The sequence below is a fragment of the Strigops habroptila genome, chromosome 7, assembly GCF_004027225.2.
Source record: "Strigops habroptila isolate Jane chromosome 7, bStrHab1.2.pri, whole genome shotgun sequence".
NCBI classification, from domain to species: domain Eukaryota; kingdom Metazoa; phylum Chordata; class Aves; order Psittaciformes; family Psittacidae; genus Strigops; species Strigops habroptila.
This window is the reverse complement of record NC_044283.2, coordinates 9,381,452-9,402,607: the sequence shown is the minus strand read 5'-3', so window position 1 is coordinate 9,402,607 and position 21,156 is coordinate 9,381,452. Positions and strand designations below refer to the sequence as shown.

The window sequence follows — 21,156 nt, the reverse complement described above, 5'->3', positions numbered from 1 at the left end:
ATCAATAGGCTATATCGATATAAAACATCTTGTATTGACATAGAAATATCAATATAGGGATATATTGATTTTTTCCCAAAAGAGTCACATTATTTTACGTTCCTGAACATGACTTTATGCATCCGATCCTAAAGTAGCAATAGGCTACAGCTGGATTATTGAGATTCCTTTATTCCTCAGTCCTTTCATGTGAGAGCAAGAAAAATATGGAGAAGGAAATAGTTATGAATCAGCTTGATTGCAATTCAGTAAGAATTTTGAAAACGGGTTCCAACATCAGAGGGGAAGAGGCATGCAGTGTGATGGGGTTTTGACGTTTCCATGTTACCTACCTAAATACACCTGCCTATCTATTTTCTTAATGATTGGGGGGTTTTCTCAAAAATCTCAAAATGCCAGGCATGTTATAAAGTTTAAGAGGAGCTATTCAGCTATGCAGCATCCCAGACCATGACTGTCAGCCCTGTTAATTGCTAGCTTCTGGAAAACTGAGGTGTTACAGCCACCACTTGGCTTTGTTGTTCTGGAATACAGTGCAACAGAATGCTGAACAACTGCAAGGGAAGATAAACTCCCTGCCACCAAGAGTTTGTTGATTTAAGCTATTACAATCCCCTACTAGACACTGGGTTGTAGTTCCCTCTTCTCTGTACTTCTCCTGCTGTGATTCTTTCTTTTCACTCTCCTGTGTTCCTTAACTTTTCCTATGGAATGTGAGCCCTACATCGCATTTACTTTGAATGAAAAATATAGCACATTATCAGCTTGCACATTGTGGAAGTGATCTTCACAGCTAGATGGCAACAAAAGAATTCCATTAGACTTCCTTTAGTAAAAAGTGAGAATTACATTTCTCACTATTGTGAGAGCATTAAAAGCAGCTGCCCGACTCTTATATCAGCAACACTCTCCTTCAATTTAAATATTTGCAATAGCCATAATTAAGCACGTAGTAACTGGCATTGAGTTAAAACAGAAATATATCATATAGTCTTACTGCTGTGCAGATATTAATTCAGATTTATATCCTTTTTGGCTTGGTGCCTAGAATAAGTCTTGTGATTTAAAGGCTGTTTTACACAGTTTAGAAATTGTCATAGAGGGCAAATTATCTTTTAGGTGAGCAACAGAATTTTGACTTTTTCTGGAAGCAGCTCCCTAAAGAGATCAAACAATGTTATGTTCTCTTTCCACTGTTTAAAGTCTGCAGAGATTCACATCCGCGACAGTGCTCTTTCTGGGTCACTGAATCTAGACTCTGGCTCCTGGAGGCTATCGCATCATCTAAACCTTTTAAACAGTTCTTTCCCCATTGTCTAAAACCGGTGCTGAAACTGGTGATCCTCTTACACACAGTGACTGTCCTGTAAGAAGACTTGTGAGGAACTTCAGCTGACCATACCTCCTGAAAAGAAGCATATGTAAACAAATGTTGCCCTCATTTTTATTCTTTTGGAAGATGAGCATAGCAAACCCCATGGCACAGTATACAATGATAACAGAAATACAGATCTCGGCATTCTTACTCAGATAGTTGCCATTCTGATATAGGAGCTCCAATGGCAAGGTTTTGGTTTCTTAAAGCTTTTGATTCTAACAATAAAAAATGTGTCGTCGTAGCATAAAAATAAAATCCTATTACAAAAAAATTAACGCATTTTTATTCTATTGTGCCTGTATGACCCAAATTTTTCTCATCACACTGTAAAGGTGAAATAAAGAGTAAAATTCACCTTTGTAGTAAACAGGCACACTGGAAGATTTCCAGCAGGCCTGAATTCGTCCAATTGTATTTTATTTTACTTCAGAGTGCAATATACAGACTTGGGCTCCACTTCTTGCTGCCTCATAGGCAGCCATTTTCTGAGCTGTTTCTCTGGCCGTGAAGCCATGTTGAAAGATCTTGAACTGTCTTTCCCGACTGTCTTCCAGTTCATTCCAATGGTTCCATTGGAAAGTATCCTGCAGAAAAGAGACACAGATGATCAGACTGCAGATAATACAGTGGTTCTCTTTAGAGCATACCATATTAGACTAAATAAACTCTTCAAGAGTTTATTTTCTAACATGATTGGGAGACTTGTGAACATCAAACTGTACGTGATGAACAGAAAGGTAACTCGGGTGGGTTGCCCAGATGAGGATGAATTAAACACAGCTGCAACTCCCCACAAAATGTTAAGTCAAGATAAAACTGCATCTGGATGGTTTGCTCCAATGCTGCTACCTTATGTTCTTTCTTTGCCAGCAGTTTATTCTTGAAGCCATAAAATGAACAGTTGCACAAATCCTATCAAACTCTAGTGGTTTGCTGATTCAAAAACTGGGTTCAAAAGGGACCATTCCCCAGAAAGCTCAGAACAAACAGAAAACTGCTACTTTTTCATCTGATTCTCTGTTTAAAATGGTAGAAAATTTAATTTTTTTTCATTAATGGTAGTTTTAGTTTATGTTTAGTTTTCCAAATTGCAATTGAAATCTTATTTTATTAAGAATGGAATAGTGATTTGTAAATAAATGTTGCCTTGACTTATATTGGCACAAACCAATTGGACCCAAAGGGCCCCCACAAATGTTACCAAAGCCACAATCTGGAACTTTATTACAAGGGCTTAATGTAACTTCTTTTTTCTCCACTTACTGAGGAACCTACACAGTAGCAGTACAAACTGAATGCCGAATCCTACTACATTATAACTAAGGGAGGAATTTTTTCCTATAGTCACACTAACACCATTTTCAGCAAAATGCAGTTCAAGCACAATAAAGATGCTGCTGAACATATCTGACCAGAATTGGGCTACTTTCCTGTAGTAACATTTGGATAGGGTCACGGAGAGTGGAACAGCAGTGATGTAAGATACACCAAAACAGCTAAATAATTCATAGTAACCTTGAATTTTTTCTTTTCTTTTTTTTCCAGGTGTCTTAACATTTGAGCAGAACATAAAACCACTGTGACAGCTCAAGAGACTTGCTGTGTAAAACTAGCTCAAGAAACAACTTTCAAGCCCTGTTTTTTGGTCAATCGTATGACATGAGAGCACTCATACAGACCCACATCAGGTAGTTAAAAGTTCTAATTGTGAATTTATAATTTCTCTTTATTTATTAAGAAAAAATGTCTCACAATTGTAATTATATGGCTGCTTTCCTTTGAAGTCTGCATTTATTGCTTCTACTTTACTGTGGACTCCATTCAGCAAACTGTTTAAGCATGTGTTCAAAACCTCAGTTCAGAAAACCATCCCAATTTAGGAAATGCTTTCTTCAGGTAGGTCATTGTTTTCTTTGCTAAAAGGAATAGACCTAGTTGTCTATAGAAGCACCTACATGTTCTACTTGCCTGAAATGGGGATTCTGAAGGCAGCAAACATTGATAGTCTGAAAGATTGCACTATTTTGGTTTTTAAAACTATATACACTTGAAAAATACAGTTTTCCTTTTTATCGAATTCAGCTTCATTTAACTTTCTCACAAAATAGGTAGAGAGCTATAATTAACAGATTGGGAGATTTAGTTCTAATTTTAGATTGGGCTAGTACAGCTTTTGACAAGTGATCCCATCAGAGAATCACAGAATCATAGAATAGTTAGGGTTGGAAAGGACCTTAAGATCATCTAGATGACTGTTCCCTGCAGCATTCCACAAGCTGTGGTACATTACTGGTGTATGAACCACTTCTCAGTGTTAGGCACGTCTGAGGTAGTGCCTGAGGTGGCAGGAGTACCAGTTCCTCGCCAGTGTCTTTAGACACTTGCCAAGGAAACACAACTAGTGTGAATGAGCATAAAGCCTGCAGGCCTACTGGTGCTTCCATCTGATGTTGTGGGACCAGGCTGAGGTGAAACCCATGGGAATGACAAACTCTTAACATGCCTTGGGTGAGAGAGGGGGAGAGCATCCCAGTTTGGTGTAAGGGGATGTGTGTGATAGGAAGCTGAGAAAGACAGTTAAAACAGGGGGTAAGATGCTGTTTTGTTGGAATGAGAATGTATGGAAATAAGAGTGGGAAGCTAGGTGTTGCACAGATGAGCCCTGCTCTGTGGTAGCAGATTGTGTGACAAGAAGGTGAGGTCAAGGCCATGGTTTGGAGAAATGGTGCCTATGCAGGACGCAGGGTGTTGCCATTGCCAGTCATGTATGGCACCATCTGCCTCTGCCCCGTTGCCAGTGCTGGCAGTTGAGCAAAGGTCTGTGAACAGCAGGTCTATTGCAGAGCTTTTCTCCTTATGTTACTCCAGACCTTCTTTGATGCGATGCTGCTTTTCTGGGGGGTAATCTTTGAGAGTCCTTCTTGCTTTTTACGCTCCATTTTTTTTTCTACAATCTTTTTCTGCAGGTTTAAAATGCGCTCATCATTCACAGGCCTCTCACCAGACTGGAGCTTTCTTTTCTCTTCTTCTTGCCTGCAAAATCAAAAAGAAGCAGTGAGAAGGTAAAGTAATATCAAACTACAAAATAAAACCATCTGAGCATATACCTTAATAATAATGAATTTGCTCTTGCTTCTGGGAACCACCTATACTCAAAAGAGGTTTAAATCATATAACTCGAATGTGGTATTCACAACTTGCTGCTTGTTTACAGAATAGCGTTACTAAACAGTATAGAATAATTTCTTCCCACAGGATGCCATGATGACAATATCTGAAGTATTTCAAGCCTGACATGACATTCTTTACAAAAACCATGTGCAAAACCTGTGATAATACTTCAGCTTTTTTGCTTGTGAGAACTACGAAGTTTTCCTTATGTGATCATTAGTATTCATCTCAATTGCTGTATTCCTTGGCAAATGAAAGATATTCTTTTCTGTGTAATCTCAATGCCCAGACTCAGAATCAGTGGGATAGTGATGTATTAATTCAGGTTAGTTGGTCTAGGTGATCATGAATTGATAGCACCATGTGCAGCATAAAAGTAAGGCATAAGAGAGAGGTTATCGGATAGTCTTCCTTTTTTTTTCCTTCTATTGTAGCTACTTTTCTGTCCTTGAGTTTACATTTTATCTGTTCTTGATTACTTTCACCCAACTGACACCACTTACTCACAATTTCTTCATACAGGTTACACTACGTTACATAGTGATTCACTTAATATCCAACGTCCTCTTTTATTCAAAGCTGCCCTTGAATTTTGGCTTAGTATGATCAAGCTGTAGTATTAATATTATTTCATGGGCAGCTGTGATTCTTTGGCCAAATTCAGAGCTAAAGGAAGTGTTAGATCTACCAAAGAAAGTACATAACACCTTAATAGTTAGTAACAGAACTCTTCCCTTATCGCTTGGGTCTTACATCACAGTGTTTCCAGTATAAGGCGCACTCTTCTCAAGGAGCTGGAGGAAGGGGAATAAGGAAATTCTTTCTGGTGCTAAACCCACCAATTTGCCTTAAAAAGTTACTGTATCAAGATTACAGGGATCCAAATGCTTCTTTCATCTTGGGAGATCCTCAGGAACCGGATGAAGAGGAGATTTGCTCCATGTAGGTTACATTCTGAAATGTGACTGTGAAATCTAAATAAGGGGCATAGTTTAGCTCAGCTTCTCATTTCCAGTTGCATTCCCGAGACATTTCATGAACCTTTCTGCTGCTTGTGTCATGCTGTCTGGTTAGCATAACACTTCCTTATATTCCTTAATACTCTGATGTACTCTGCTACACTGAGCTCAATTTTTAACACTATTCTGTAAATGTAAAAATTATGTACTATCACTTAACCTAATTGAGAACATGGTTTATTTCTGTTTGCATTGTAACAAGGCATTGTATTCCAAGGGATATAGGAGAATGTAACAATCAGGTTTTATGTAAATAAATGATGATTAGATATTTTCAGTGGGAATAAGCAATAAAAACTTTCCTTACATGCAAATCCAGATTCTTGTAAATACAATTACAGGAAATAGAGCAAGAGGTTTAACATCATGAAGCAGCAGCAGCTGCTTCTGAATTAACATGATAAATAGTCACTTATCCTCACAGTAATATTCAGTCCTCTTCTACATGAAGTCATGTGCCAGTCATCTACACTATTCCCCAAAGCTGCCAATCCCATAGATTCCCAGCTGCCACATCATAGCAGAAACTCAAAGAGGGGAAGGAATGAAAACAGAAACTTCAAAATTCTGTTTTTCTGTGATGGTCAGTTGAGAATTTTCAGGACTCAAGATAGAAGCAGCTCTGTTGCCCCATATCATGTATTGGCCAGGGGAGTCAGGTAACAGCCAGTCAGAATGGGGTTTGAAAAATCCTCTCCAGATTCAACAGAAAATTATGTGATGAAAAAAAATGTGCAGAAACCATTTTAATTTTCCTTTTAAGTTCATTTACCAGCTACTGGTATTGAATGAGCACCTTGAATGAAAAACAGTCTTTAAGAATCGTACTAGTTCCTAGTTCCTAAAATGTAATGTCACATCTTTGGTCCAAGAGAATTTGTTAATTTCCTTTTATTTTGGTCTCAGATAAAAGTCTTCTGTCCCTTTGTGAGTTTGCCATAATTAAAAAATATTTCCCTACCAAAGACACTAAAAAAAATTTAATAATTTTGAAGTCCATATGTATTTGAAATGGTTTAACAAACTCTAGTTTTTCTAGTGCCCTTGTCAGAAACTACCTTTTAGTGTTAAGGAATTAGATGAGATTCTTGAATGTGCTTATGGAAGTTTGTAATAGTGTGGGATGTATGTATAAACTACTCAGAGGATTAATTAAAGGGATTAATTAATCCCTTCTGTTAAAGATTTAACAGAATATGGACATGAAAGCAAACAGTGAACATTAATCTATCTACCACTGTTTTCACTGTCTATTCACTTTCTGTGCATACAGTCAACAGCAGAAAGACTTGGGCTCACTGAGATGAAGTACTGAACAATTCCATCAGTGATGGGTAAAATGGAAGTGCCTTCCTATTTAAAATAATATTCCAGCCATTGTAAACTGCAGCTGACATCCCATATTTGTTGTCTCAATGATTTCCTTAGTAAATATAATGAACTTTAAATAAAGTATTGGGCAGTTCAGCATCCTTTTACCTACATATCCCTTGTAATTATTTAACCACCTGCCCTGCAATTTTAGCATCTGGCCAAAGGGACTCTAGGTCCAGTAGGTCATCTACTTAAAACTGAAGCAGCAGCAATTCAGCAGGAAAGGTTTTCCTTTCCAAGTGAAAACACTTGGAACACTTGGATTAGGTATTCTCAGCTGTGTTTACAAAATGGAGAATACAAAGATTTGCACAGAGGATTCCTCCTGAAAACTACATTTTGCCCTTCTTTTATATTTTCAAACTCCAGCTGTACATCAAAAGCATAAGGAGACAGATGCATGACAGCTCTTAACTGACTCAATACTTGTAGGAGATGGAGTGAAAATGGCTACTTGATCATTCTAGGCACCACAGTATCAACTTAAGCAGCTAGGACTGTATTTATAAGATCACCTTACAAAATGGAGTCTTGTGCAATAAACACAAATATATTTTTAAAAGCACAAGTAGGATTGCCTTATAGTGTAATAAACCTTGGGGTTTTTAATTGTCTCATACTCTTAGTCTCAGTGACTAGGGCTGTTCGTACTTCACAGTACTTTGCCTTTTTTCTGTCCTGCACTGTATAATTCTTAGGTATTGCAGTGAGGAAAATTAATGTATCTAACTGTTAACAGTTCGCTGTTAAGGGAGTCATTATTTTGACATTTAAGCGCACTACACTATTAGATTGATTACTGTTTTGTACTAATGTGAGGGATTTAAGCACCCAAAATCTGACTCCCTTCCAAAACAATTAAGTTATTAAGCACTTAATTTTAGGTGGGGAAGTGATTGTTATTCATAACAGTGTTTTCCTCATTTGAAATAAAGATTGTGAAGCTGTATAATCAGAGTTCATTCACAGAATCACAGGATGCTTAAGGCTGGAAGAGATCTCTGGAGCTTATCTTGTCCACTCCCCCCTGCTCAAGCAGGGCCACCTAGAGCCACTTGCCCATGACCATGTCCAGATGGCCTTTGAATATCTCGAAGGGTGGAGACTCCACAGCCCCTCCGGGCAACCTGTGCCAGTGCTCGGTTACCCTCACAGTAACGAAGTGATTCCTGATATTCAGAGGGATGTTCATTATTCTAGGCTGTTTTCCAAGATCTGAAGCAACAGCCACACATAGGGATAGCATGGCACATGTTCCCGTTACATCTTCCCACCTCCATGTGCTGTCTGCCCTCTCCTTCCCTCAGTTGTGTGCTGCATCACAGGGGTGTGCTACCAGGGTTTTGGAGGATGTGCCTCCATTCTCCCTTCCTCACCCAGAAGGCCTTTGACCCCCTAAGTCAGACCTGGATACTCCAGGGAACACCTGCTTTAGGGAGCTTGTTCTACTTGGAAAGGACCATCACAGCCATTCATCCATAACCCTCCCTTCTGCTTGTTCTCCTCTTCATAGCCAGCCTTCCCCCTTGTCCTGCCTTCCCTCACACTATTTCCACCCCTCCCCAGTTCAGGCCAAGCGCAAGGTGTATGGTCAGTGGCCCTTGTCAAGGAGGCCTTTGGGCACTGGCAGTGGCAGGGAGAGAAGGGAATGCTTTACCACCTTGGCAAACCCACCATCGTTTGTAAGCCAGTGCTGAGACCCCAGCATTCTACACCATTACCACAGTGTGAGAAGGGATGTGGTAAACTTCTCCGTTGGTGGGAGTCTATACATCTTCCTCACATACAAGCAAGTCAAGGAGGATTAGTGTCAGTTCAGAGTGTCACCCTGCAGTCACAAACTGCAGCTGCTACCTTCATCTGGATGTTGGCCTGACTTGGAGAGGCGATCAGGCTCAGGCAGCAGGTACTGTCATATCACTTGAAAATGAGCAGGAAAACAAAACAAGGCAGGAACATGAGCAAGAACAAAAATAAGGCTGACTTCCATGTACCTTACATAGGTACCAGTGGCTGGCAGGGGCATGGGTGTGCTGCTGTCAGCTATATAAGACAAGCAAAAGGATAGTGTGGTGTTCACCTAGACGGGCTTGCAGAGGAACCAGGAATTAAGTGTGTGAAGTTTTGTGTGAGATTACTTTCCTCTGGACACAACTTTAAACCACATGCATAGTGAGAGCATGCAGTCCTAACACCACACTAAACCCAAATCAAAGTAAAACCCCCAAACCACAGATAATGTGGATGGAGGGAGCCTCAGCACCAACTGGTTTCATCTGTTGCTTGGTTCTTTGTGCATTAAATGACTTGCAGTAATAGCTGTAGCCTCACCGGAATGAAAGGGAATTGCACCTGAAGTATACAGGCACATAACTTTAGTACATTAACATGTATTCAAACACATAAATCTTCTGGTGCTCATGTGTGAAAGCTGAGAACTCAAATGTTTGTCCACTTCATATGCCAGTGCTGATTTTCAAACTGTGAAGTTCTAGCAATTAAAGGGACGTCCTGCATATATACTGAATTGATTCTTGAGTGTTCTGCAAGCACTCACAAAACCACTGCTGTGATGGATGTCATGGCTTGCAGTCTATTAAAGGCTGATGTCTCTGTCATTTTTCATGTTCCATTTCCTATTTTGTTTAATACAGCTCATTATATGCTTGCTCAATGTGCTGCTTTTGTGTTGATGTATGTCAGTTCGTAAATGATATTGAAAGGAACCTGCTTGCTAGGGACCCAATTAAACTCCAGCTGACACTGCGAAGGCACATTTGTTCAGCAAAGCTTTGCCACCATACTTTACCTGATTAGCAGTAGCCTTCAACATAATGCAGTTTAAGATATAACATGTAATTTTATATTGATGCATAAGGCTATCATGAGGACCACTGACAAGATTTGTTATTCTATCCCTATAATTATGAATTGATTCTGTAAACATAAAGATTTGCTTTTTACATCTCCTGTGCAGTGTGTCAATAATACAACCCAAGCAATTAATCACTCACACTGGCTTGATAGATACTTCAGGGTTCAAGATCTGTCAATCAGGTTTAACACACAAAGCCTATAGTTTGTTTAGAGAGAAATAAAAGCTGCAACAAAGTAGCCAGCATTTGTAAATAGGCCAAACCATGCCATATTCCTATAGTAACAGAAACAACATATTCCTATAGTAACAGAATCCATAGTTTTGGATTCTAGATGAAAATGCATGAAATACACTCCCAAAGAACAACATTTCTGGTATACTTTGATGATGCCTCTTTGTAGTAGATGCTTCTGAGTTACGTACATAGATTGCCTGGGAGCCACAACAGGAAATGTCTTACAACATCTATCATGAAACTTAATATTTCCTTTATTTGAAGAGCAAACAGGCCTCCATTAAAATTACTGTATTACTTATCATGAGTCTCCGTAGAAGCTTGCAAATTAAGTGTTTAATTTAATTGGGATTCTACCATCTTTGACATGCTGGTCTGTCCAAAAAAAACATTTCAAATGCCAGGACAAAAAGTGAATCAAAGTTAGCTTCTCATTTGAGCATAGCTTATTTCAGGATTAGAACAGTTTTAGATCTGAATTAAGCCAAAGAGTCTACTTTAAAGGAACCCAGCACTATACAAAACTCACAGATGGCACATCTGGCATAACAAATGATTCTTTAAGTAGCCACTAGTGACACAGGTTTTATGTAGAATACAAGTTCTTAATGGCTAGTTTGCATCTCATGTGGAAAGCGGTGGCTTGAGTTGCTCCCACAGGCTTTCACAACACTGAATGTTTAGTGATGAGAGTGTATTTCCAGCCCCAACTCCATTTCAGGTTCTTTAGTCTTAAAATCTTTTCTCGATACATGCCATAGAAGAGAGGGTCACTGATCTATGCAGTCAGTCCACTGCACCTGCAGTGATTGATTCATTAAATTCACTAAACTATCTTAAGCACTAACACAGTAAAGCCCCAGTCTTTGGAGATTAACTATCAGCGACAACCAAATTAGATCTGGGACTAGCGAAAACTAGTTAAATGAATACATCAATACTGCCCTCTGTAACTGATATTTATGTCATGACTTGGACTCTGAGAAGCCACCTTCTGTATCTCGGCTATGAACGTGAATCTGAGACATGTCTAAAGACAAGTGTTTTTAGCCTGATAGAATATGTCTTCAGAGTATCTGAACATCTGTTTGCAAAATAAATATGTCAAGACAAGGACTAATCTCTCAAACCCACAAAAGGGAAAAGGTGAAAGGCAATGTGCAAGAAAACAATGGCAAATAGTCAAGATGCAGTAAAAATGGCAGAAGATCAAGAGTTGTGCTGTATTTTACACTTTTACACAGGCTTTCTTTCTGCTCAGATTTATTTATAAATAGCTGTAACTTAGATTTAAAACTCTTGTGGAAGGGACCTGTCTTCTGCATATGTGAAGCATCTATGATGGTTATGGATCCTTCATGACAATGAATAATAAATATGATAATGAATTATAAATATGAATAATGAATACAGAATTTTATCAGAAAGCCTGTTAGCAAAGAATTTTCTCTTTGATCTACTGCTATAATATATTTAATTTATAACTTATTATTGTAATCAGAAAATCTCCTTCCTGAAATATCTTTAACTTCTAGAATAGGGCTTGCCTTTTCACATAACAAATGAAATTGAAGGAAGACAACTATAGCTCTAATGTATTGATTTAGGTGAGAATAAGAGAACACTGTAAGTGGCAGGCTTGAATGATTCTAATAACATCAAATTAGTTCTGCTTAGTTAAAAAGGAACAGAAGAACAGCAGAAATTCTTTCTCAGTATATAATATTGGCTCTGAATCCTGGGGCAATATTGTCAACACCAGCATACAGAGCATCTTCAACCATAAATGATGAAAAAGATTTGTTAAATCTAATGCAAATTATTTTCCAGACTAAAAAGGGAATGCTGGCCCCAGTGTAATCCTTGACAAAAGTCACAGTGATTTCTAGAAGGGCAGTATTTTGCTCTCTACTTGTTTTTCTCCTCGAGGGGGTAGCAAAATATTAACAAAGTTGCAATGTCTTAAATGTCACATGCTGTTTTATACTGACTTTAGAGCAGCTGCTCGGCTGAGTTCTGCTCTGAATACCAAAATCTGGTCCAGTTTGTCTAGAAGAAGTTGTTCCTTAGCTTGTTTTTCATGAATTATCTGGTCTCTCTTCTCTTCCTCTGCTGCCTTCTGTGCTTCTCTGAGCAGAGCGAGGCGTTCATGTAGTTCCACTATTGACATTTCACAAGTTAAACCATGGCCACCAGTCTGGAGAAATATAGGTTTGAATAACACTGTAAATACCAAGGGGAGAGTGTATGTGTAAAACCAGAATATTTTGAGTATGTTCCAAATCATGCTGAATATATTTGACTTCAAGAAATATGGGAATGGCCCTAACCTGTTACTTACAAGCTGGTTTTAATTTGTAGAGCATCTCTTTGGTATGTGTAAAAACACAAAGTTCCTAAAACATTTCATGAAAAAGCATTGAAATATCCAGTAGATTAATCATAAATGCAACGTATTTGCTATCCAAAAAAAAACCTAGCTGGCTTATCTTTTAATTAGACCTTTGAAATTTTAAAATGTGTAAAACTGTTTTGTTGGGGTTTTTTTACTTTGTAAAACCAGAACAGACTTTACACTAAAAATATGCAATTTTTGTATTTATATATTTCCAAAGTATGGATTTGATCTATGAAGGCATCTACTATTTTTTATCTGAAAAGACTAGGACTAAACAATGCTTTGTACTCAAGAAATTCAGATTTTAATGCACAAAGTTAAAATATCCAAACCTGAATGTTTAAGGAAGGCTTTTTAATATCCACTTCATAATGACAGTGATAACGAGCCTGATTCTGAGATGTAATGAGACACTTCTGCACTTTCATTTGCACAGGAACACAGGTAAATTCTAAACAGATCTGTGAACACTTGAATTTTTTGGCCCTTGCTCTTCTGTACACTCTCCCTTGCTCTTTGTCTACACACATATACATCTGCATAGATGGAAAACTTGCATAAACCCACACAAATATTGAGCTTCTCTGTAGCTTTCTTTATAAAATTTAATCCTTTTCACCCCAACTAATATCATTTTCTCTATCTTGGCATAGTTTTGGTACACGTATTTGCTGCATCTCTTGTACTATGTCATGTTATAGTGGAATATATGGGTACAAGAAATCAAGATGCTAACCTGACTCTTGCTATACAGTTGCATAACATGAAGAGTGAAACACTGGTTAGGTTTTAATCACAAAGATCTTGGTCTACTTAGTCCCATAGAACTATTGACAGAAAATTAATGACAATGTTTGGAAAGGATGAAAGAGAGGAGGGGGAGAATGTGGAATCCAAAAGTACAACCACTCCTCCAAAATGTATTTCTCAGACTGAAATGAAGTGCTAATGATAAACATGTAAGTAAAACTTATTACAGTCCTTTTAATGGAGAGAAATTCAGTTAGAGAGCCTTCATTTTTTCAAGAAATCCTTTTTAACAGGGAAAAAAAAGCCCTTTTATTGAATACTGACTGGGTTGTTGACAGAATAGTAGTTGCCTTTCTGCTTTTGAGATCTTCACAAAACAGAACATGAAGGGGAAGGGGAAAAAAAAATCCAGGAAAAGAAAAGGATGCTATGTCATAGATGCTCAGATTGGCTGCAAGAATTGAGCTGGGTTCAGTCCCTCTTCTCTGGGATGGCCTGGGATGCCATCTAAGCAGTGTAGTCAGGTACTCATCCTCCAGTGATCATTCTGTCTGTTCAGAGCAGTGGATCCATGAAACAGAGGCAAAGCCAAGAGAGATGAAGAACAGAGTAATGCAGGGGGACAGCAGCAATAAACCCACAAACCAGAATACAACAAATAACCAGGCTCGGCTCTCCGCTGCTACAACAGTGGTGCTTATGAGGGATTATTACTGAATTAGTCTGGGGAATCTAATGATACAAGCTTGTCAGTGAAAGGGAATGTGTCCTGGGTGGCCATCCCTGGGGATTCCTCCAAGATTTCCAAGAGTCTCTCCTGCAGTTTTGGTCCCCATAGCTTCCCTTTCTAAAGCTCCAAAATTGAGTCAGTAAGAAGAGATCATCACTATTTTTTCACCTAGAACCTAACTCTTCCATTTTGGCTGCTTCCATGCTCCTCGTGTACATGACCTAAACAGTGGTTACCAGGAGCATCAGCAGAAGACTGATAAAAGAGTTCAATATTAAACAGTCTTTATTTTTGCATGTCTTTCTTTGAAAAATACATACTACCATAGGTTACTGAAACAGTAAATAAGCATTTGTCTCCTCAGATTTCATTTTAGAGTGGATTTGCAAATAGAAAGTGCTGTAATACCTCTCCTCTAATTTAAACTGGCCAATGGCCATCAAGCTGTATTCAAAGGAAGTGACAGGAAAATGTTTTGCAGTGCGGCATATATACTGAGTAGTGTTTGAGCATGGCAAGCAGACACAAAAAGGTCTAGGAAAGAGGTTTTCCTAGAAGCATAGAAAGTTAGAGGCTAAATATTTTGACTTTCTGTGTTTCAGAAATACTTAGTGAAGACAGTGAAGTGGTTCCTAAAATCTGAAATGTCCCATACTCATGCAGTAGATAATACTGGTGTTCAAGCAACTTCAGTGCCATCAACTGAAGAACTGGTACTTTAAAATTACGAGAATGAGAATTTTATGGACACATACTTCATTTCACTTGAGCTGTTTTTATTCTTGTTCATTTACTTCACACTTTAACATTAAATGTATTCTAGAATCTGATAAATGAGATGGGGGATTTAACTGGTGGCTGCAAAGACAGTAGGTAGCTTTGGGCCAATGGATGGCTCAGTTCTGTTCAATGGAGCAGGAGATAAAACCAAAGCATCGTATTCTCCATTCCAACAGCTCCACAGAAGGAAAGACCTGTTCTTTCTGTGTGTGGTTTCTGCAGACAAGGCATGAGTGGTTTTTAATTAGTGATCTACATTTGAATACTTGTGAAAGAAAGGAAGGAAAAAAAAACCAAACAGAAGGATTCTATTTAAAATTGCTATTTTGTCATTTTATATTATTCCCTGTTCTTTCAGTGTGGATAAGAAAATGGAAGAGCATTTTCAGCTAATCTACTTCTAATTTACTGGTAAGATAACAGATTTCTGGATGCTGCCTAAGTCTGGAAATTCTGCAAAAGTGGGCATTGCAAAGCCCCATCTCAGGCATATCAGTTATTGTGCATCAACAGTAAATCCAAGAAGTTTGGCATAGATTTACTGTAGACTTAACCACACACACAAGCACACAAGTCATATGCACAACACAATCATAACAGCTCAGCAGGTTTTGGGTTCTCTTACAGTCTCTTTCATGTACCTGGATGTTGACAATTTTGAAAGCAAAGGAAATCAATTTTCCTAATAACCACGGCAGTCACCACTGCAATATGAACAGCTGCACATCAGTCCAAACTTCGTGTTCATTCAGTCCCTATCCAGGACTGACAAATCTGTAAATATGCGAAGATGGATAGAACATGTTGTAATCCCTTGCCAGTCTCTTTTTGAAAGATAGCAGGAAACACAGAGCCTATTGGTGAAATTCAAAGAAAGTTCAAGGGGACCAAGATTTCATTTACCACCAGAGTATTATGTCTGGTGAAATTTTCATTTTATAAACTCTGAAAGTTCCAGTTCAGATTTAACTTTTATGTCATGGGGTCACTTTGTACTTAGTGCTGTGCATCCAGACTGCCATATATCTGCATGCAGTACACAATTCCTCTGAATGTGTGAAACACATGAAGTATACATTTATATAAAACCAGTAGGTTTTGAGCTTACCTCTGTTAAATCAACAAACTTGTGTCTGATGCTTGGTAAGGACCCAATAAGTCGTATTTGTTGAATTAGTTCAGATCTTTTCCTGAGCTTCTCCTCATCTTCTTCTAAGGCTTGCCGATGAAGTTCTTCCTTTTCTTCACAAACTTTCTGAACTGGAAGATAAAAACTAATCTCTGTTAGCTGGTTGCATATTTTAACAAGAAATCCATCTGGAGGAAAATTCATATGCATTTGTGAATAATGATAATAATACTCATCTAAACGTACTTCAGGGAACAGTCTGGCATTGGTGGGAGGAATGATTAGAGAAACAAATGAGTACTTCACACCTCCACTATCTATCATTCTATTCAGCACATAAACATACTGTATACATACATAAAGTAGACACTTTGAATTACTGCTTTGTAATATCTGTTCTAATTTGTGCATAATGTTTCATTATTTAATAAAAGGATGCTAAACATAGCAAAGATTAATAATTTTTCCAAGGTCTCTCTATATATATCCTAGAACTCACTGACTTGCAAAGGTAGGCTTTGCTAGCCCATTTCAGAGTGGCTAATAACCTCTGCCCACCCCAACCCTTACTCTTACAGGTATGGAGATACACAAGCAGAGAAAAGTCTGCTCACCAAAATACGCACAACTAGAGGTAGCCTGTTCATGCAGTATATATTAACATGGCATTGCAATGGAATATGTACAGCCATGCCAGTCAGAACAGCTTTCTCCCTGCACTTCATGAGCTAATGTATAAACTGAAGACTTTTCTTTAAGAGTAATGGAGGAAGAGTATCTTTTCCCTTCATCTTAATGACTGGTCTGTCTTGGAGGTGCTACATCTTTCTCCCTTGTGATACTATCCTTCTGGAAGTTGGCTTTTTTTTCCTTAGCTACAGTGTTCTTCTCTGATCTGTATTCTCTGGAGAAGACGATAACTTTAAGCCACAATTCTTTCACGTTTGCTAAGCAAATCCTCTCTTACTGATATGAATCACAAGAATTTGAGCTTTGTAACTTGATTTGATGAAAAGTAATCATTCACATATGCTACTTTCAGATGGAAGGAAAACTAGCTGCAGAACATTAGTGCTGTATTTCTTCCTTTGAAACAACCAGTAGTTTAGAATTTCTGATCTACCCATTACCAACTTATTCCTGGAATTCATAATCATGCATTCATGGGAATGTATATCCTGGATCTTTCTCTCAAAAGGAAAAGGCCCACTAAAAGAAAGATGAAGTAATCTGGGGACATTTGTCATCATCTCTAATTTTTCTGGCAATATATAAGTACCTATCTCCTGTTTGTACTTCTGGAGCTTTATTTTTGCTTCCTTTGCATTCTTGTGTCCTTCTATGACCTGCTCCACCAGCTCTCTCACTTCTTGCTGTTCCTGCAGCCGTTTCTCTTCATACTGGTGCATCAGATCTGCTTTCTAAATCCCAAACAAACAGGTGAATAAAACTCTTGATAACTGGTGATCTGAGTACCTCAAATCACTGAAATAGGGTAAGGACAATTGGATTTGAAGTACTACATCATTCACAAAAGTAGCAAAGGACATTGGCTGGGGACAACATAGAGACCCATCCTTAAACTCCCTTCCCTATGTTTTATTTACCAATAACATTTGCACTGCTATTTTCCTGGATTTCCTCCCACATTTCTAAAAACAGACAAAAAAAGCCATCTCTGGATCTGGTTGTGAGATACCAAGAAGAGTGCTAATCTAATACACAGCAGGTTGTTTGCCTGCAGGATATTCTTGGGCTTAAGTCATATCTCTATAACACACAGAAGTCCACTTTTGGCTATCATGTTCCCTTCTTTGTCACAGGAAATGAATGAGAATCAGAAAACTGGATTTTTCCAGACTAGATTCCTTACTGTCTTTTCTGTTTTAGATGGAAGACAAGAGTTTTAAAAGAAGGAGGAGGGTCAGTATGACAACTGTTGATGAATGGGGAATTGGTGCTCAGTACTTCTGGAGATCTCCACATGGGTGAAGTGCCCTTCTGATGTCTGTTGGCAAGCGAAGGAAGCTGCCTGAAGTTGATCAGGTTAGAGCAAGTCTGATTAGCAAATCCCCAAATCTATACGTACGGGGCATTTCTGTTAACAAATAAAACACATATGCTCTGAAATGGAGGTGAGTATAATAATTACAGTAATTTTCAAATGAGTGTCAGCAATCATGTTATGCCAAATTGTACATTGTAGGGTTCATTTGAAGTTTTTGCTACAGCCTGTCTAAACAGACATGAAGACTCAATGCTAAAAAAGATTGGAAGATTTTATAGGGTATAAAATGAACTCATGAAGCAAGTTTCCTTTTTGCAGTGTGGCCTTTATGAAAATCTTGCACATCTGTGGTCCCATCTTAAGCTGCTGAGACAATGCAGAGACATCTGTGAGAGGTGCCAAGAGAAATGTACTGGCTGGCCTACAGGGCGTAGCAGCAAACTGAGGCAAGAGAAAAGAATGGCCTGTAGTAGTGACTATGAAACAAATTAAATCTATAGTATTAGTTATTTCTTAATCAGTTGTTTAGTTTATAGGAAAAGCACTGGAAAAATGTGAGTTTGGGAATATAATGAAAAGATCTAGCAATGGTTTTGGGAAACTCTGATTTGCCAGATCAGAAGCTGTGTGAAAATACTTCTTGGCATAAATACTAAGTTTTCCATATATATATAGATCCAAAGAGGGTTCTCTGCCTGAACTTTCCCCTAAGAAAGATCTAGGCATGTCAGATAATAGGAAGAATTGTATCAGACTAAGAAAAGAAATCCTTTCAGATTTGTGGCCCTCATTTTAATAAGATAAATTAGTCATATATTGCTGATTTCATTGCAAATGGTGCTTAGTATCTCAGTATCTGTTCAAAAATGATATGCACAATGACATGAGGAGGCTCTAACCTTCTGTTTTAGTCAATTTACTTTGTAAGTGTTATCAATCAAATCAAACACTTGTAAAAAGTACTTTAATGTATAAGCATTGCTGTATCTGGAAGTTATAGCACTATTTTTCCATTGTTTGTAGACTCCAGTATACTGTATAGACACTGTATAGAACTTTTATATACTATATAGTATACTGTCTAGAACTTGTATATACTATAAAGACACTGTATAGAACTTTTACACCTTCTTATACTAGGTATCATTTGTGGTTTATTGTGCACTGATTGAATATAAGGGAAATTTGAGCACCGCTGCATGTATTACCTCTTCTCTCATTAGATCAGCTTTCTTCTTGTTTTCTTGAATTACATTCTGATGGGCTAGAACTGCCTCTTCATAACTCAGTTTTCCTTGAAGCCTCCTATACTCTATTTCAGCCAGCTGTTCTTCCAGATCTTTGTCACGCATCTGTTTTTGCCATTCCAAGAATTCAGATGGGTCTCCAGCCCCTTGCAGCAAACTTTCAATTCTGCAAGAGAGAAGAAAGCAAATCCTTTTGTAGGGATCTGGCTCTGCAGCCTTGCCTTCGTTCATAAAACATTTCTAGCAGTTTGCTGTGATAGAAGGTGTTTGATTTCTGAGAGAAAAAAGGCAATGATTGCAAAGTCGTTTGACAGATAGGTTTTAATTCCAGTCTAAGAGGTGTTCCTATTGTGTGGAAAGCCTAGGAAAGCCAGACTAGAAGTGCATGAGGGCATGGATCTGAGTTTTTAGTAAAACAAAGCCCCAAGAGAGGGCAAACTTTAGCTACGTATGGATTCTCATAAGGAGCAGGAAGAATCAGGCTGCAGGTATGTACATTTTCTCAAAGGATTACTTTGCTTAGAGGTAGAGAGAACAAATAACTTTTCTCTTAGACAATCTTCTTGGCCACTTTAACACAGAGAACTAACAACTTTTCTGCTTAATTCTATTTCTGTTTTGTATTTTGTCAATTAAATAATATTGCTGTAATGAGGCAAAGAAGTATTCAGGTATTAAGCAAAGCTACATTCTTATTTTTCTGTGCTCAGCTGAGAGAGAAGAACATAGCAAAGCCCTGGGGCTGGCCCATCGAAGTCCTGCAGCACAGGAGTGAATGAGCCAAGAACTAGGGCAGAGACACAAAAAAGCAGTGAACTGCATCTTACGGCTGTTCCCCAATGCATATATATATGTATCTGTTGTATGTTAAATGCAGCTGAAGATTAAAACTCATTAATATAAAATAGTGTTTAGTTACAGGGAAAATCTTTCTATTTGCGGAGTGGAATAAAATTGTGCCAGATAGAGTGAACAGTATCATACACTACAAAAGAACCTCAATATACATTCACAGCTGATACAGAACCTGAGCAATGCATAATATCTTACTGCTAAAATCCTGATCTATATACCAAAATTTTCCAGGTCCAAAGACCAAATCCAGCCTTAGGCAGTCATTCTGAGACTTAAAATGCTAACAATATTTAGTGCTTAGCCTGCTAAATCACGTGGATTAGAAATAATACTAAATCATGACATGATACAGGTTTTATCTTTGTTAAAATTATTAGTGAAAATGTTTTGTAATTTGAGTTATAGAATACAGTAGCCATTCAGGAGTTGCCCTCTCCCTAGTTAATGTCTGCTGAAAACCTGTGCTGCTGAATAGGGATTCCTTATGTCAGAGAAATCCTTATGTCAGCATTCCTTTAGAGCCCTAAGTGCACCAAAAGGACCTGCAACCTCTTATTCCCCACCCTTGCCTAGGATTTAGTTGCTTGTGCCCAAAGACAGCTCTGGTGCAGTGCAACCATATAGCATTGGATCAGGCTGGAGTGCAAATAACTGTGTGAGGAAGAGCTATGAAAAGTCCTGCTGTGGGTGTAGAGTTTAGGCTAGTTTAGGTAGTGTGTGTGTAGGCTCCCAGAGTATTTCCCTGGGAGCCCCATTTAAGCTGTTAACAGCCTTTGTCCTTGCCTAAGCTACACTGTAGGTATGTCTGCACCCAGCCTAGCACCTTGCTGACCCTGCCTTGTTGACTTGGCTTCCTGGCTTGACCTCAGCCCCGACTCATCACTATGGACTCATCCAGCAATTACTGGACCATTGGTTGGCCCTGCTGTCTGTCACTGAATCTGCTCTGCTGCCTTGCTAGGGAACTATGGAACCGAGCTGCTGTCAGTGAGGACATTGTCCCTACCTGCCTTGCTGCCACCCTCAACACCTAGCTTATCTTGCCTTGTGCAGCAGCACATTCTTAATCCTCCAATCTTACTGTGACAGAATTGCACAGGTATTTTTATACACATATAAACAAATACAAGTATCAAATTTGTTATGTAGTTGACCAGAAACCATTGAAGAAAATTGAGATATATTACATGGTTTGGCTTAATAT

General features: G+C 38.4%; 1 protein-coding gene across 2 annotated transcripts in view; it reads right to left on the bottom strand.

Annotated features, from left to right (window-relative positions):
- Positions 1–1,427: 1,427 nt before the first annotated feature.
- CFAP99 (cilia and flagella associated protein 99) overlaps positions 1,428–21,156 on the bottom strand; it is a 52,489-nt gene continuing 32,760 nt past the window's right edge. For both annotated transcript variants that reach the window (XM_030491356.1, XM_030491357.1), the window contains 6 exons: positions 19,059–19,263; positions 17,122–17,263; positions 15,822–15,973; positions 12,047–12,252; positions 4,249–4,411; positions 1,428–1,962 (listed from right to left, as the gene is read on the bottom strand). In XM_030491356.1, the coding sequence (XP_030347216.1) occupies positions 1,795–1,962; positions 4,249–4,411; positions 12,047–12,252; positions 15,822–15,973; positions 17,122–17,263; positions 19,059–19,263 (1,036 nt within the window). In that variant the 3' untranslated portion in view covers positions 1,428–1,794. The remainder of the gene's footprint in view (positions 1,963–4,248; positions 4,412–12,046; positions 12,253–15,821; positions 15,974–17,121; positions 17,264–19,058; positions 19,264–21,156) is intronic.